The 14,845-nt window shown below is 47.0% G+C and overlaps 1 protein-coding gene across 1 annotated transcript; it reads right to left on the reverse strand.

The window, feature by feature from the left end:
- Positions 1-1,357: 1,357 nt before the first annotated feature.
- LOC120856450 (nascent polypeptide-associated complex subunit alpha-like) lies at positions 1,358-2,146 on the reverse strand. Its single transcript, XM_040231762.1, has one exon. It carries the CDS (start codon positions 2,108-2,110, stop codon positions 1,463-1,465), a length of 648 nt encoding a protein of 215 aa, XP_040087696.1. The 5' UTR covers positions 2,111-2,146; the 3' UTR covers positions 1,358-1,462.
- Between the last annotated feature and the right edge of the window lie 12,699 nt (positions 2,147-14,845).

Here is a 14,845-nt window from a genome sequence, read left to right on the forward strand (position 1 = left end):
TAACTCTGAGCATTTGCGAATACTTGGGGAATGAATGAATGTCCAAGAAATACCCAAGATGTAGGAAGGAGGGGAAAACCAGATCACATTTCTATGTATCCATCTCTGAATCTAGTCTGATTCTTGCTGCCTTTGGAAAAAGTCCCTGTTATCCTTCAGCATCTGGACTCTGCACAGGACTGGTTCAGATGATGCAGGGCACTCTTGTCACTCATCAGTTCAATTCAGTTCAGTTGCTCAGTCATGTCTGACTCTTTGAGAACCCATAGACTGCAGCACACCAGGCCTCCCTCTCAGTCACCAACTCCTGGAGTTTGTTCAAACTCATGTCCATCGAGTCAGTGATGCCACCCAACCATCTCATCCTCTGTCATCCCCTTCTCCTCCTGCCTTCAATCTTGCCCAGCATCAAGTGGCCAAAGTATTGGAGTTTCAGCTTCAGCCTCAGTGCTTCCAATGAGTATTCAGGACTGATTTCCTTTGAGATTGACTGATTTGATCTCCTTGCGGTCCGAGGGACTCTCAAGAGTCTTCAAACATCACAGTTCAAAAGCATCAATTCTTTGGCGCTCAGCTTTCTTTGGGCTTCCCTGGTGGCTCAGAAGGTAAAGAATCCGCCCGCAATGTGGGAGACCTGGGTTCAATCCCTGGGTTGGGAAGATCTCTTAGTGAAGGGGAAGGTTACCCACTCCAATATTCTGGCCTGGAGAATTCCATGGACTGTGTAGAGCATGGGGTCACAAAGAGTTGGACACGACTGAGAGACTTTCACTTTCAGCTTTCTTTATGGTCCAACTCTCACATCCATACATGACTACTGGAAAAACCATAGCTTTGACTAGATGGACCTTTGTTGGCAAAGTAATGTCTCTGTTTTCTAATATGCTTTCTAGGTTGATCATAGCTTTTCTTCCAAGGAGCAGGCTTATTTTAATTTCATGGCTGCAGTCACCATCTTTACCAAAAAGTAAAGTCTCTGACTGTTTCCATTGTCTCCCCATCTATTTGCCATGAAGTGATGGGACCAGATGCTATGATCTTCGTTTTTTGAGTGTTGAGTTTTAAGCCAGCTTTTTCACTCTCCTCTTTCACTTTCATCAAGAGGCTTTTTAGTTCCTCTTCGCTTTCTGCCATAAGGGTGGTGTCATCTGCATATTTCAGGTTATTGGTATTTCTCCCCTCAGTCTTGATTCCAGCTTGTGCTTCATCCAGCCTGGCATTCTGCATGATGTCCTCTGCATAGAAGTTAAATAAGCAGGGTGACAATACGCAGACTTGATATATTCCTTTCCCGATTTGGAACCAGCCCGTTGTTCCATGTCTGATTCTAACTGTTGCTTTCTTTTTTTTTTTTTTCCCAACAAGAAGCCATAACTTTATTAATGATAGAAACAGTACAAATTTCAAACCCAGCTGCATTTACTCTTTTGAAACACCAAAAAAAGGCCCTCTTTTCAGATGGTTACATTGTTAATTCCATAATAGCATTTACAATATCATTACTGTTGTTCTTTAGGGCTCGGACTGCCTTTGCTCTCGACACATTTGCTTGTGACATGGCCAATTCTATGTCCTTAACTTCCACACCTGTTTCATCAACCTCTTCTTCTTCACTCTCCTCTTGTACAGTTGGAGTCTGTGTGTTTTCTTGGATGTTTGAGACAGCTTCACCTTGAACTTTGAATTTCTCAGCAGCTGCTAACTGTGCTTGCTGAGATAAATCCTCAATCTTGGCTTCCCCCCAAACAATGTAGGTATCTGAAGCTGGGCTCCTGTACACATCTGGTTTTGTGATGACAAAAAGGATATTCTTAGATTTCTGGATAGTGACTCTAGTAACCCCTGTAACCTGTCGAAGACCCAGTTTGGACATAGCCTTCCGTGCCTTCTTTTCACTCCGGCTCTGTTTTGCTTTACTGACTGGTTCTTCATCGATTTCAGCTGCTGCTGCCAGCTGAGCTTGTTGTGTGGTTGCCTGTGTAGAATCTTGTTCCTCAAGCTCTGGGACTGATTCATCACTATCAGATTCTGTTCCAGACCCTGTCTCAGCCTGGGGCTGTGGCAACTCCTGCTCTGTAGCAGGGACGGTTTCTGTGGCTTCACAGGGCATTTTGTGTGCGGAACGCGGAACCAAGATGGCGGCAGAAAGAGCTAACTGTTGCTTTCTTGTGTGTGTGTGTGTGTGTGTTAGTCGCTCAGTTGTGTCCAACTCTTTCCAACCCCGTGAACTGTAGCTCGCCAGGCTCCTCTGTCCATGGAATTCTCCAGGCAAGAATACTGGAGTGGATTGCCATACCCTTCTCCAGAGGATTTTCCCAACCCAGGGATCAAACCCCGGTCTCCAGCACTGCACACAGACTCTTTACCTTCTGAGCCACCAGGGAAGCTTGTTTCTTCTTGACCTGCATACAGATTTCTCTGGAGGCAGGTAAGGTGGTCTGATATTCCCATCTCTTGAAGAATTTTCCAGTTTGTTGTGATCCACACAGTCAAAGAACTTCCCTGGTGGCTCAGAAGGTAAAGAGTGTGCCTGCAATGCTGGAGACCCGGGTTCAATCCCTGAGTTGGGAAGATCTCCTGGAGAAGGGAATGGCAACCCACTCCAGTATTCTTGCCTGAAGAATCCCATGGACAGAAGAGCCTGGTGAGCCCCAGTCCATGGGGTCGCAAAGAGTCGGACTTGACTGAGCGACTAACACACACAGTCAAAGGCTTTAGTGAAGTCAATGAAGCAGAAGTAGATGTTTTTCTGGAACTCTCTTGCTTTTTCAATGATCCAGCAGAGATGTTGGCAATTTGTTCTCTGGTTCCTCTGCCTTTTCTAAATCCAGCTTGAACATCTGGAAGTTCATGAGTCACACAGTGTTGAAGCCTGGCTTGGAGAATTTTGAGCATTACTCTGCTAGCATGTGAGATAAGTGCAATTGTGTAGTAGTTTGAGCATTCTTTGGCATTGGAATAAAAACTGACCTTTTCCAGTCCTGTGATCACTGCTGAGTTTTCCAATTTGCTGGCATATTGAGTGCAGCACTTTAACCGCATCATCTTTTAGGATTTGAAATAGCCAAGCTGGAATTCCATCACCTCCACTAGCTTTGGTTGTAGTTATGTTTCCTATGGCCCACTTGACTTCACACTCCAGGATGTCTGGGTCTAGGTGAGTAATCACATCATTGTGGCTATCTGGGTCAGGAAGATCTTTTTTTGTATAATTCTTCTGTGTATTCTTGCCACCTCTTCTTAATATCTTCTGCTTCTGTTAGGTCCATACCATTTCTGTCCTTTATTGAGCCCATCTTTGTGGGAAATATTCCCTTGGTATCTCTAATTTTCTTGAAGCCATCTCTAGTGTTTCCCATTCTATTGTTTTCCTCTATGTCTTTGCATTGATCGCTGAGGAAGGCTTTCTTACCTCTCCTTGCTATTATCTTACCCTTTCTCCTTTGCCATTTGCTTCTCTGTCACTCATCAGGCAGATAGAAATAATGATGGGAGCCGAGTGATTTGGAATGAGGACTCCCAGAGGAAAGGAGAGCTCACTGGGGGTCTCAGCCTGGAAAGACCGGGCAGACCACTATCTAGATGGTTCCAGTGTTCTGCAACATAAATTAAAAATTTCCTCTCTGGGGCAAGATGGGAGTCCTTGATAGAAGGGAGCCTGAAGCTGGGGGGAGGGCAGGACTGGGAGGTGGGGTCCAGGGTTGGCAGGGCTGCAGGTGTGGGCCACGTGATCTCAGCTGTGATGGAGGTGGGATGAGGTGGAGGTCCTGGGGGAGCAGGGAGCTTGGGGAGGGTGCTCAGCTCTGGTGCTGGCTTGCTTGTTTCCTGCAGCCTCTTGAAGAGCTTTCTAAATCTCCTCCCTTTCAAACCATCCCTTTTTCTTCACCACCTTCTATCTTGTACACACCACTTGACCGCTTCTTTTTAAGGGCCGTGGGCTTTATCTTCCACGTCTTCTTGGTGAGTCCTTTTCAGGGGTTGCCTTTTCTGTAGCTGAAAGCTTTTCTTTTCAGCCGAGCCCCCACTCTGTGCAATGTGATGTCTGTCCTCTGACTTTGTTGTCCTGACCTTCCTGTGTTGACGATGGAAGCCCAGACACTGGAAAGCAGTTCTGTACTGACCTCGACTGAGCCTCTGCAAGCTGCATGGGGCATCAGTCCTGGGAGCCCTGATGGGGAAGGCACAGGACTGCAGCTCACAAAGGTGGTCCCAGACTCTGCCTGGTGGGGCTTTATGTTTTCCGTTTTAGTAAAACACACAGATCTCTTATGTTTCTCTTCTTTCAGCCCAGAATGACCTGTCGTTGGACTAATTTTCTAGCTCCGCCTTCCATGAACTTTCCCTGCTCCGTCCCTTTGCATGAATGACAAGGTCCGTATGCTTGGGATCTTCATGTTTCTTCACATTTCAGTTAATTGTATTCATTTGTCTTTTTAAACTAAAAAAAATTTCATGTGCTTACGTACTGATTGGTTACATACTTTGGCTCTTTTGCTTTCCTTTTCCCACTTTCTTCCTGTTGAAATCTTGTTCATTCCACAAATGTCACCTCTTCCAAGGAGTCTTCCCATACTTTCCTAATTACACTAGTCATCTCTTCTGGGCTCCATGGTTCTGTTTTTTTTTTTTTTTTTTAACTTATTTTTTAATTGGAGGAAAATTGCTTTACAGTGTTGTGTGGGTTTCTGCCATACGGCAACACACATCAGCCAAAATTAGACCTGTATCACCTCCCTCTTGAGCCTCCCTCCTCTACCTCCATGGCTCTTTTAATGGAAGTGGTTACTTCCTGCCCAGGTGTCCAGTACATGCTCATCTGTCCCACCAGGTTCTGGGCCCTTTCTGTGCACAAGTGGCTTCCCTGGTGGCTCAGTGGTAAAGAATCAGCTTGCCAACGCAGGAGACGCAGGTTCTATCCCTGGGTCAGGAAGATCCCCTGGAGGAGGAAACGGCAACCTACTCCAGTATTCTTGCCAGGATAATCCCATGAACAGAAGGGCCTGAGGGCTACAGTCCATGGGGTTGCAAAAGAGTCAGACACAACTGAGCATGCATGCATGTGGACAAGGAGTGTGCCATGCCTGCCTGTCTCCAGCAGGAAAAGGCCTGGGACACAGTGGAGAACAATCCAAAAAGGATTTCATTTAATCAAGCAGAATCGTGTTCTGTGGGTTTCTTTTACTTCCCAGTTTGCCCTGGGATATTAAAGCCCAATCCTTCACAACTTGTCTGCTGGTTCTTTGCTATTCAAAAAGAGACAGGAAGTGCATTAGAAATGCAAAATCTTGGACCCCACTCCAGGCTACAATCAGAATCTGCATTTTAATGGGACCTCCAGGAGTTTCCTGTGCCAATGGATCTAGCTTACTTTCCCTGGGCTGTGATGAGGTGGGGTGGGGATGGACTGCCACGGGCGGTTGTGCAGGTTACACACTCCACAAATTTGCCTGGCTGAGGAGGCAAGTGAGGGCTGAAAGCCAGCCTGGGCTCTACTCACCTAGCTGTGTGCCTGAGTGGTCAGTCCAGAGAGGTGCTTCTAAAAATTCATGCCAAGGCTCTGTGTAGGTTGCAGAGGGGAGCAGGGGAGGTAGGCTGTTGGGCTGCCATTTCTGCTGAGCTCATTGTGACAGTTTATCCTTTGTTGGTTCCCAACTCTTTCCCTCTGAAAACAGCAATCTGGAAAAAAACTGAAGCACACTTCTGGCCTTCTGGCCTTCCAGTTCCTCAGAAGTGTCATGTTTCTCCCCTCCTTAGGCGCTAAACAGGCTCTTCCTTCTGCCCTCTGTCTCCGTCTTTTTCCCCCTTGCTGCCGCCTTCTACCCACCATCCATCTCTCACTCCTCTTCTGATCCTCCTAGTCTCAGCTGAAATGCCACTTCCTTGGGAAAGCTTTCCCTTTCTGTCTGGATTACTCCAGATCCCCGGGTTGTTTGCTGTCAGAGCTCCCTGTACCTCTTCATGGCATTTATTATCATTTGTAATCAAAGAACTAATTGCATAATTAGCTGTTTCACGCCTGTCTCCGCCCTCTTCCTTGATGTAAAAGTCTCAAAAACTGTAGCCCCAGCTCCCTGTTCTGTAGTTTGTTGAAAGATGCTCAAAAAATATTTTTGAATGAATGCATAAGACTCTAAAAACACTAACCAGAACTTCCTAGGTCACTCTGTCTTCTTCCCTGTCATGGGGATTTCTAGCCCTACTCCTGAGCTTGGATCGTGGTTACACTGCTATGCTAAGCTGAACTGCAGCTCTTCTGCACCGTGAAGCCGCATGGCCTCAAAGTGAATGAAGAGACTGTCTGGCCCAAACCTGTTCCTGATATAAACCTAATACAGTTTCACTTGCCCCTTCTTCTGGCACAGTCTGTGCTTCTGCACTGGTTGTTGGACCAGATAGTGAGCCGATGTGTTAATTTTTCCCACTCCCCCACCTTTTGTTTCATGTATATGTAGTTAGTGCAGTGCATAGAAGAATCCAGAATTCAACACTTGCTCTAGCCAGGGACTATGTGACTTTGGGTAAGTTCCTCCCTTTTTCCATCTATAGAAAGGGAAGTTGGGCTAGATTAGAGATGGCAAAGATGCGGCACACATGCTCTCATTCCCGCACCAGTGGCAGACATATTAATTGATCACTGAATTCTTTCTTGCTGACTCCAGACAAGCTTTAGAGCCTTAGAATTCTTCCTAAGGCAGTGCTATGACAGCCACTACCAGTCGATCAGAGTTGGCACTTACATTGAGCTCCATTTGCCATCTGAGGACCAGATGTTCCCTAAGGTTTCCTCTTACTCAGGCCTTTGAAGATTTTGTTTCCTCCAGTGTTCTCACCAGCCTTTCTAAGAAAACCTTGTCAGCGTTCATCTCTCTCCAGAGTCTCTCTCTTCATACACCCTCTGTTAAGCCATGGGAAATACTCTTTGCTAAGCATTTCTGACATTCTTCCCCTCTCCCACTTGTCATGGAAGACAGCTGCCCCACCTGTTTGCAGGCCAGTCTCAGAGGTCTCCAAACTGACCAGTGTTTCGATTCAATTCGTTTGAACACGCGTCAAACATTTAAAGAAAATGACAAGCCCTGTCCTTTCTTCAGTGCCTTGCCCAGGCTTTCTGCAGATTCCTGGGGCAGGTTTTGTTCTCACGTTTGCCTTTCAGTTCCGACTTTTTGCTTCCTGGACTTCTCAGCCATGCACCTGTCAGCTTCCCGCTGTGCCTGTCCCTCCGTGCATTATCCCTCCCCACGCTGGACAGGGCCTCGTTTCCTGTGCTCCTTCACCATCACCACAGCCCTGCGGTCACGTGACAGGCTCGATGAACCCAGGCCCGATGAACCCAGGCCCACGGAGGGCGGAACAGGAAAGCGGAGGTAGGAGGAGCTTCCCAGAGGACGTTTGCCGGAAGTGAGTCATGAGGGCTATGCGGGGAGTTAAGAGGTAGACAGGCCAAGGACAGAAGAAGGGTAAGGCACTGCCTGTACAAAGGCATGGAATCTGGAAAGAGCTCCATAAGGTCAAGAGCTCAGAGCTGCCCAGGGCAAGAGGTAAAGTAAGAGTTGGAGCTTGAGTGATGGGCAGTGGCAGGTCTCTGGGGACCTTGGTGGAAGCTTCTCTAGGCTGTTAATCTGGGAGTGAAGGGGCTCTTTCAGGAAGACCACTGGGCAGCCACTGCAGTGGAAGTTAGATTGGGGCAGAGAGAGAGGGTTGATGAGGAGTCCAGAGAATTATTTTCTGCTAGTCTCTGGGAGAAGAATATACGATCTAATCAAGACCAGTGGTGGTTCTGGTGAAGCTTCAGGGAGGGAGTGTGGGTTGGATTGGGCCAATGAAGGTTGGTGGTGGGGATGAGGGCTTGAATGGTAGATGGGATTAATTTATTGATCAAACGTTTATTCAGCAATATGTGTCAGGGTTTGGTCATGAGTTCTGGGTGGGTCCTTTGCCCAGGAGTAGAATTCCTGCATAGCCTCTGACTTGCCCCCACTAACAACTCTGAGAAGACCCCTTGTCCACCCCCTTGGTGTACACATCTGAGGAGCTGGTAACTCCATGGTCTCACTGCCTGCTACTGGGAGCATCCAGACTGCCAATGTGGTGGATGCCAAAATCAGAAAAAGAAAAAGTGAATTTTTCTCTCATGATAGATTAATGCGAAGTTTTTCAGACCCAGATGTGTGGGAGTGACTGAGTGTAAATTGTCCTGGGCATTCCAATGGAAAATTCAGAATCATGTGCTTGTTTTTTTTTTTTTTTTTTTTTTGTAAAACCCCAAAAATACTAGTTAAAAGAAAATTTCTCATGAAATCTGAGAATTGCCATCCTCCCTAGTGGAGAATTGCCATAATGAGTCACAGAATGGGAACTGTCCTCTGGTTTGGGATTCTGGACTGTACTGGGTCTAGGACATGGATAGTAGGCTTTGAGTCTGCACATATCATCAGCTTCACTTTCAGGACTTCCTCCCTCCCTCCTGGAAGGGGCAATAGGTCCTTCCAGAACCCACTTTCCCCACAGTCAGCCAGGAGGGTGGGATTTAGAAGATTGGAGGCTCTATAGCTTGATCCTTAACCATTCTGAGTATTTTAATTACTATTCTTTCATTGGCAAGTATCAGAGACCAACTTGGCCTAAACAAAAGCAGATTTTTTTTTTTTTTTGCAGGGATACAGAGATCATTAACCAGGAAGCTACCAAGAGACACTGCAGTCTCCCGTTTGTGTGTCTTATTTTCTCTGGAGCCAGAAGGTCTTTCATCTTGGGATTTCTCTGGGATTGTGCTTCATGTTTCAATCTCATTCTCTCTTGTCTGGTTTTATCTATCCCTTTGACAGATTAGATGGTTGCCCCACTGTTTCCAACTTTCTCAACAGCATGAATTATGGAAGCCACACATTACTGGGAGAACCTGATTGGCTCAGCTTGAGTCATGTGCTCCCTGTCGTCCAATCAGATGTAACCAGGAAGATGAAGTCGTTTCCTACAATTAATGTTGGTGTGGTCAATCATCTTGGGTATCCAGAAAGGGACTCACGGTCCTCCAAAAGACTCTAATATTTCCAACCTCAGTTTTCTCTTCTAGGAAGTGGGATGACAATTCCTACCTATAATGAAGGGGAAAGGAGATAAGGTATGTACACGGAAGTTCTTTGTCAGCTCTACAGCACCACATACAAATAGCTATTGTATATCCATTTCTTTTCTGGGACCAGAGGCACTTGCTTCCTCACTTTGTCACCCAGCAGTGAGGGAGATGTTCAGTAGCTGGAAGAAGCAGGAGGGGCTGAATGCTTATCCTAGAGTGTAGGATTGACATTAAGCTGCATTTTGACTGGGTGCCTGTGGACATGTATGTGAGGTGGCTCGGCTGATCGTGGTTCTGCTTGGTGATGTGTGAGCTTTGTCTCTGCTCTAGGAGCTCTGAAAGTGGGCAACAGGGTCAGCAATGAGGACACGAGTGGAGGAAGTCAGAAAGTCAAGGTCCCAAGGCGATGCCAGATTCAGGATCCATGGCTGTGTCTGCATTCTGGGAACAAAGAACCAAGGAGCAAGCTCAGGAAAGTGCTGAGTGGTTTGTGTGTTGCTAAAGCCAGGTTTTATAGGAGCCTTAAAAGATTAAGGCTCTCTCTCCAAAACACATACAACATATGTGATGAAAGAATGGGTCCAAATCCATCCCTTTGGACTCTAATCACATTTCATTGTCTCCTATGTGTTATTGGGAAAGGCTCTAGATGGTTCTTCCTGTGAAGGGAGTTCAATTAGCCTAACTCTGGGACCCTTTCCACCCATTTATTTTTCTACCCAGGGGAGATAGAATGACTCATCTTACCAACTGGTAAATTCAGGAAGGAAAACAGGCCATGCCTGTGTGGTGCCTTTTCTCTCATGGGAATGATCGGTTTCAGAAGAGAACCGAGGGCTCCACCCTGCAATAGTCTTGACAGGCTCCGCCTCCCACATAGATGTCTGCCCTGGTCAGGATTGTCATGACACTTAAACCCAGGATTTATTCTCCCACCCATCTTCGGTTATTAAGTCCCATGTCCCAGCTCAGCCCCTGTCAGTAATACTGTTACTATTTTGATCTTGCACATATTTGTTTCATTAAAATTTTTTTCTAGACTAAGTGAAGAAGAAGGCTGTTACTTATTGGGAATCCCTTGGAGACCCCAACATTGCAATGGTTACTAACAACATAAATAGGATAACCAAAAGATGTAACAGCAATAAGGATGATAATGGAAATAATTCGCATTTATGGAGATCTTCCTGTATGCTCACATCCTTGCATGGATTACTTGGAATCCATGACAGTGGATGTGAGGAGGTGGAAGTTGTCTTAAAGTTATCTCCACTGTACAATTCAAGAAACTTAAGCTTGGAACTTCCCTTTTGATCCAGTGGTGAAGAATCTGCCTTCCAATGCAGGGAATGTGGGTTCGGTCTCTGGGGGACCTAAGATCCCACATGCCACGGGGCAATGTCTAAGCCCTCATGCCACAATTACTGTGCCTGCATGCTTCGAGCTGGTGCACCACAAGACAAGTCCATGTGCAGCAATTAGAGAAAGCCTGGGTGCAGCAGTGAAGAGTCTGTGCATCGCAAGGAAGACCCAGTGCAGTCGAAATAAAAATTAAATAAAGAAATGGCAGCTTGGAGTGATCTGAAGGTTAAGCAATGTGCCAAGCCACACAGATAGTCCATGGTAGAACCCCACTCTAGCCAAGACCAAAGCCATGCTCTTAACCACCAGGCCATACAGCCTTCTGGAGAGAAAAGATCCATGGAGACAGTATCAGTAAGGAAGGCTTCCTGGAGGAGGGGTGAACGGAAGCCCTGAGCTAAACTTTAAAGGACAGACAGATAAACACTTTGAGCTGTTAGTTTAGCAATTCTGTTTTGCTTTATTCATTGGCAAGTCCCAGTGGTATGTGCTCCATAACTCTTGGGTGCTTCTTCGAATTTAGATATCATATCATTTGTTTAACTTGCTGAATAAAGTAATTAGTACCTGGGAGCCTGCCTGCCTGGCAGGATATATTGGTGCAGCTGACAAAGTTTATGCCTTCAGGCTGTGCGGGGGAATTTGATTTAATTTGTCCCAAGGTTAGGGAAGACGATGGGGCATTTTGGCATCTTCTCCATCTCTGTCAAGGAGTTAATTCATTGCGAGGGTGGAGGGAGGGGGCACTGGGCTGTTTCAGTACTAATGGGACTCCAGAAGCTTTCCCACTGGAGTCTGACTTGCTTTATGGAGGAAGCCGAGCAGCTCCCAAGCTCCCTTCATGGGGAGATGCTGTCTTTCAGAGTCACAGGGGCTAGATCTGTGGGAGGCGGCCCTCTCAAGCTCATGTCATTGCTGTGGCCACTGCCTTGGCCTTTGCCCACAGACTGTGAGCCCCTTGGGATGGGGACTTTCTTTATCTTTGGGTCTCTGTCCCAGAAGAGACCTGGCTGGGACTCTGTCTTCCATCCCCTCTGCCCTGTCTCTTCTGTGAGGATTATTGTCCTCAGCTTGAAGGGAGAATGAAATCAGCTTAGTCTTGGACTCTGGTTCATTCAGCTGACATCCTTCGTCCACTGCTCCTCCAGGCCCATCTCTGCTGTTCCCTGGGAGAATGGACTTTTTTTTTTGTCTCCAACGTTCTGAAATTTCTGCACCCTTTTAGTCTCTGTTCTAACCTTCCTTCCTCTGGTCCTTTCTTCCCTGGACAATTCCAGATGGTATAGTATTGGGAAGCTCTGTAGTTCAGATCTGTGGGCTCTGGAGCTAGGTGGCCTGGATTCACAGGCCAGCTATATTTCTTCTTTCCTCCTTTCCTGGCCCAGTTACTTAACCTCTGTCTGACCTGGTTTGCTCACTTCCCAAAAGGGAACAGTTGAGGTCTAGATAGGATGAATGAGTTAATCTGTAGATAAAGCAATAGAACAGTGGCGGTACCTGGCATGTCCCACTTAAAGGGTTAAACCATCATTAAACGTTGCTCTCTCCCTCCATCCTCTGGGTCTCCCAGGGACCCTCACCTTCAGGATGTGCCTGGGCCTGTTGACAGCACCTCCCTGCCGAACCTCGACCCACTAGCTCCAGGTCACGGTCAAGCTGGACCTGCCCCCATGAGCCTTGGCAATGGGGCAATCTCAGTCAGCCTGAAATGAAGTTTGCATGGAGGGCTGGCCGGCAAGTCCCTGCTCCTGCCCTTGGCTCTCCCCAAGGTCATCCCAGGTGAGTTGGGCTGATTATGTCCTTCCTCTCTGCTCATGAGCTAAGCGCTCTGTGGCAGATGCTGGATTTCCCAGGTAGAGAAACCAAGGATTCTGCCCAGAGGAGGGATGAAGAGAAAGAAGTGCTCAAAGGTCCTAAGCTCATGGCAGAGCATCTTGTCCTCCAAGCTCAGTGTGCTGGGGGAGCAGATGAGTGGGGAAGAGGAGTTAATCTGTAGATAAAGCACATAGAACAGTGGTGGGACGTGGCATGCTCCACTTAAAGGGTTAAACGCAGGGATGCCATTCTGGTCTGAGGTCCCATCGGAGCTGCAGGGGGATGGGAGTTCCGGGGTTCTTCCAGGGAAGACTTAGGACTTAGGTGGAAGAGGAGACAGGTATTTGGCTCAGTAGCAGGGTGACTATTCTAATGGCTAGAACTGCCCCAAAGGGCTTTGTAAGATAATGAGTTCCCTGTCACCCACACTGTAGAGGGTAAGTCTGGCATTCTGTGGGGTCTGTTGTGCAGATAATGCTTCTTAAAAGCTTACTATGTGCTAAGCCCTGCATTAAGTCCTTTTTATCTCGCTCACTCCTCACTGCAATTTTGTACATGTAGGTACACCAGTCATGTCATACATAAGGAAATGAAAGCCCAGAGAGTTTCATAAACTCCCTGACAGACCCAAGTCAGGAAGGCCAAGGTTCAATCTTGACCTGACCACTTCTTATATGTCATAGGGCACATCACTTTGAGCTCCTCTAATCTTAGTTTCTGCAGCTGGAAACCCGTGAACTCAGAGTAAGTGCCCAGCAAGTGTGAGCTACTGTTTTTTTTTTTTTTTTCAGATGAACACAGCTGATTTCAGCATTTCCTCTTAGATCAGGTCACTGTGGTCTTGGGTTGAGTCAGGCTCCTGTCCCTTTACCTTCAGTCAAATGTCTTAGCTGCCCCGGGAACATTTTCTTAAAGAGGGTCTTCTATCTGTGAAGAAGGTCTCAATCAAAGCAGTTTGGGAAGCAATGGGTTAAACAGTGCTAAATAGGTTATTTACTGCAGGATTTCTCAGAGCTTTTACGATGCTAATGAGTACTGGGACTCTCTTAAAGAAGGTTAAAGTCCACAGCATCCCCACGTTTATTTAATCATGTGCATCTCTCCCTCTTTTTATTTTTGGCATCATTGCCCAGCACTGTTTGCTGACTCTCTAAGCTAATCACTTCTGGGAAAGCTTACGCCTCCCTGGCTCTTGATAAGGGGCAAGGAGAGTAATCAAGACAGGAGGCTGTCACGATAGCTCGCATCCAAGTGGACTCACAGAAGCCGCCAAGAGAATGACCTTCCTTAACTCGTGGGCAGAGGTAGGCACGCAGGTGCAAGATGTGGTTTCTTGTGGGTTCTTCTCTGGGTTTATTTAGGCTGTAACAATATGGCAGGAGAAGTGACCGTGGGCACCGAGCCCACGACCTTGCTGAGCAGTTGGGTTTTGTTTATCCTTTAGACCACTTAAGCCTGTCCCATGGGCTTTAATTCTTTATCCTATATGCAAACGTTGCCCAGTTCGATTCCAGGATCTCTGTCACAGGTTCCAAGAGTGTCAGGATCATTTAATCATTTCCCCATTGTCATTTCCAGGTCACCGAGATTCTTCCCGACTGAGATGTGTTGCTCTTGCAGACCAAGATGTTTATTAATTCTACTAATTCAATACATTCCTTGTCTACCAAGAAAACAGGATATACCAAGCTTGCGTTACCACACGCAGAATCTCTTACAAGGTACACTTCCCTCTCTTATTATCTAGCCTAATTTTTTCTCCTTTTTTTTTTCCTCCTTCTTATAATACATTTTCCTGCTAATCACTGGTCCATTTGGGAACAGTGTCTTGAAGGCAGGAAAGAACGGTGGGAGGCTTTGTGGGCTGCATAGCGGAGGGCTCAGAGATGCTGAGGGGCTCCTGGGGCAAGGGAGGGTCATCTTTCAGCTCAGGAAGGGTCCAGCCAGCCGGTTCCGACCTCGTGGCCTCTAGGCCCTTGTGAAAAAGAAAAATTAGTCAGCATCAGCTCCAATGTAGTTTGCTTCCCTTCTAATCGGTGCCAGGGCCCCAGATACCAGGTCTGTAATTACTTATGCTGTCGAGAGAAGGGAGTTCTTAAAGTGATTTATCATGGAGGTGACAGAAAATGACAATTGCTCATCACTTAAAACAATGAGCCTGCCAAATGCTGACCGTGCAGGTGTGGGCATGGGAAGGCAGCGGCATTCCATCTCTATTGGACTTCATTGGCAGAGTTAATGAAAGATTAGTCCCCCAGGGAGATTTCCCTCCAGGGAGAGGCATCCCCTGGCATCTATTAGGCCTTGGTCAGGGCTGTGCCTCCCACATGGGCCCTTCTAAAAGGATTTAAAAGCATTTATTAAACTTTTACTGCATCAGGTGCTGTGCTGATACAAGGCAGGTGTGATCTCTCAGGTGTACTGAGAATATCTAGGAGGCAGTGGTCCCCAGAGCCAGACCACTCCAAAGGGCTGAGAGAGCCAGCTTGCCATGGCAACCGGATAGCCATGCCCTTGTACCTACTCCAAGGGCAGGAGTTGATGGCCAGGCTTAAGATTCCAGAGGCAGAAGTGAGTACCAGGGCTGTCTAT

This window comes from Oryx dammah, unplaced genomic scaffold (genome assembly GCF_014754425.2).
Source record: "Oryx dammah isolate SB20612 unplaced genomic scaffold, SCBI_Odam_1.1 HiC_scaffold_28, whole genome shotgun sequence".
In the NCBI taxonomy this organism is placed as follows: Eukaryota; Metazoa; Chordata; class Mammalia; order Artiodactyla; family Bovidae; genus Oryx; species Oryx dammah.